The sequence below is a fragment of the Triticum aestivum genome, chromosome 7A (genome assembly GCF_018294505.1).
Source record: "Triticum aestivum cultivar Chinese Spring chromosome 7A, IWGSC CS RefSeq v2.1, whole genome shotgun sequence".
In the NCBI taxonomy this organism is placed as follows: domain Eukaryota; kingdom Viridiplantae; phylum Streptophyta; class Magnoliopsida; order Poales; family Poaceae; genus Triticum; species Triticum aestivum.
In genome coordinates, this window is record NC_057812.1 from 652068698 (window position 1) to 652070141 (window position 1444).

Below are 1444 nucleotides of genomic sequence, written 5' to 3' on the forward strand. Positions count from 1 at the left end.
GTCTGAGGACTCAACCTCCAGGGTGATGGTCTTGCCGGTGAGGGTCTTGACAAAGATCTGCATACCACCACGGAGCCTGAGCACCAAGTGGAGAGTGGACTCCTTCTGGATGTTGTAGTCCGCAAGGGTGCGGCCATCCTCGAGCTGCTTGCCAGCAAAGATGAGACGCTGCTGGTCCGGGGGGATGCCCTCCTTGTCCTGGATCTTTGCCTTGACATTGTCAATGGTGTCAGAGGACTCGACCTCAAGGGTGATGGTCTTGCCGGTGAGGGTCTTCACAAAGATCTGCATCTGTAAATACAAAGCAGACAGAAGCAGATTAAGTTACAGTACAGGGATATCTGCAGTACGTCAAACAATAGATGAACCAGATGGCCACCATGCTACAAAGATGAAATTGCAACAGAGATGAAATCAGCTAGAGAGCTGACAGCAAACTGCCCAGGAGCTGGCCACTAGAACAAGCCAATGGATTGACATAATATAAGAGTGTTTTTGACACTATACTAGTATCAAAAACGCTGTTATATTATGGGACGGAGGGAATAGCATATCTACCAGCGCAGTTTCAATAGGAGCTGATGTAATCTGGTTGTACTGAGAAGCTTGTCAACAAGCCTAGAAACCAACAGTAATATCGGCAAACCGACATGAATTTAAGAGTTGAATTCAATGCCCAACTACGGACGCTACAAGCAACTACAAAGCTGAACTATTAATCTAGCAAATCATAGGTGTATCCTTCCACAGATCATAGGGCTACAAAATCAGAAACTAGCTAACTAAGTCTATAACGAGATAGATGAACCGAACCAACAGCAATCGCATCGCATCCCAGTAATACCACGAAGGTGTACCCTTCAACATATGAGGCTCATGAGCGGTACATAATCAAAAATCCACAATAACAACCAAGCAGAACTAAGACGAACCGACCCCACAGCAATCCCATCATAATCGGCAGATCTGCTCGAAAATCACGGCATAATCAAGAGAGACGTGTTAACTACAATCAGGCCTAAAAAACAAAAAAAAAACTACAATCAGGCCTAATCAGCCACGACTAACCGAACGAGCTGCAATCGATCAACAGCAATAACGCCTCGACCCACCCACAGATCTACTCCAAATCCATACGACTAGCAGGATCGAGGGCGGTGCTAGCAACGATCGATCCAAGGGCACGCACGCACGCACGAGAGAGCGAAGAAGAAACCGTAGCCTCGCATACCTTGAGGAGGAGGACGAGAGAGCCTTCGCTTCGCTCGGATCGGAGGTTTCCCGGTGAGATCGTAGGGGGGCTGGATTGGATTGGATCGGATCGGATGTGTGGAGAGGAGACGGGAGGGGGCGGGGATTTTATAGCCGAGCCGGCTCGGACGGGAGGGAGAGAAGGAAGAAGCGCTACGGCACCGGCACGGGTGACTTGTGGGGGCCGGAGCGG

At 49.3% G+C, this 1444-nt stretch overlaps 1 protein-coding gene across 1 annotated transcript in view; it reads right to left on the bottom strand.

Moving 5' to 3' along the window:
- LOC123148995 (polyubiquitin 11) overlaps nt 1–1438 on the bottom strand; it is a gene marked incomplete in the record, with an annotated part of 2214 nt that extends 776 nt beyond the window's left edge. The window contains 2 exon segments of the mRNA XM_044568529.1: nt 1–291; nt 1232–1438. Coding sequence (XP_044424464.1) covers nt 1–291 — 291 coding nt within the window.
- Nucleotides 1439–1444: the final 6 nt, after the last annotated feature.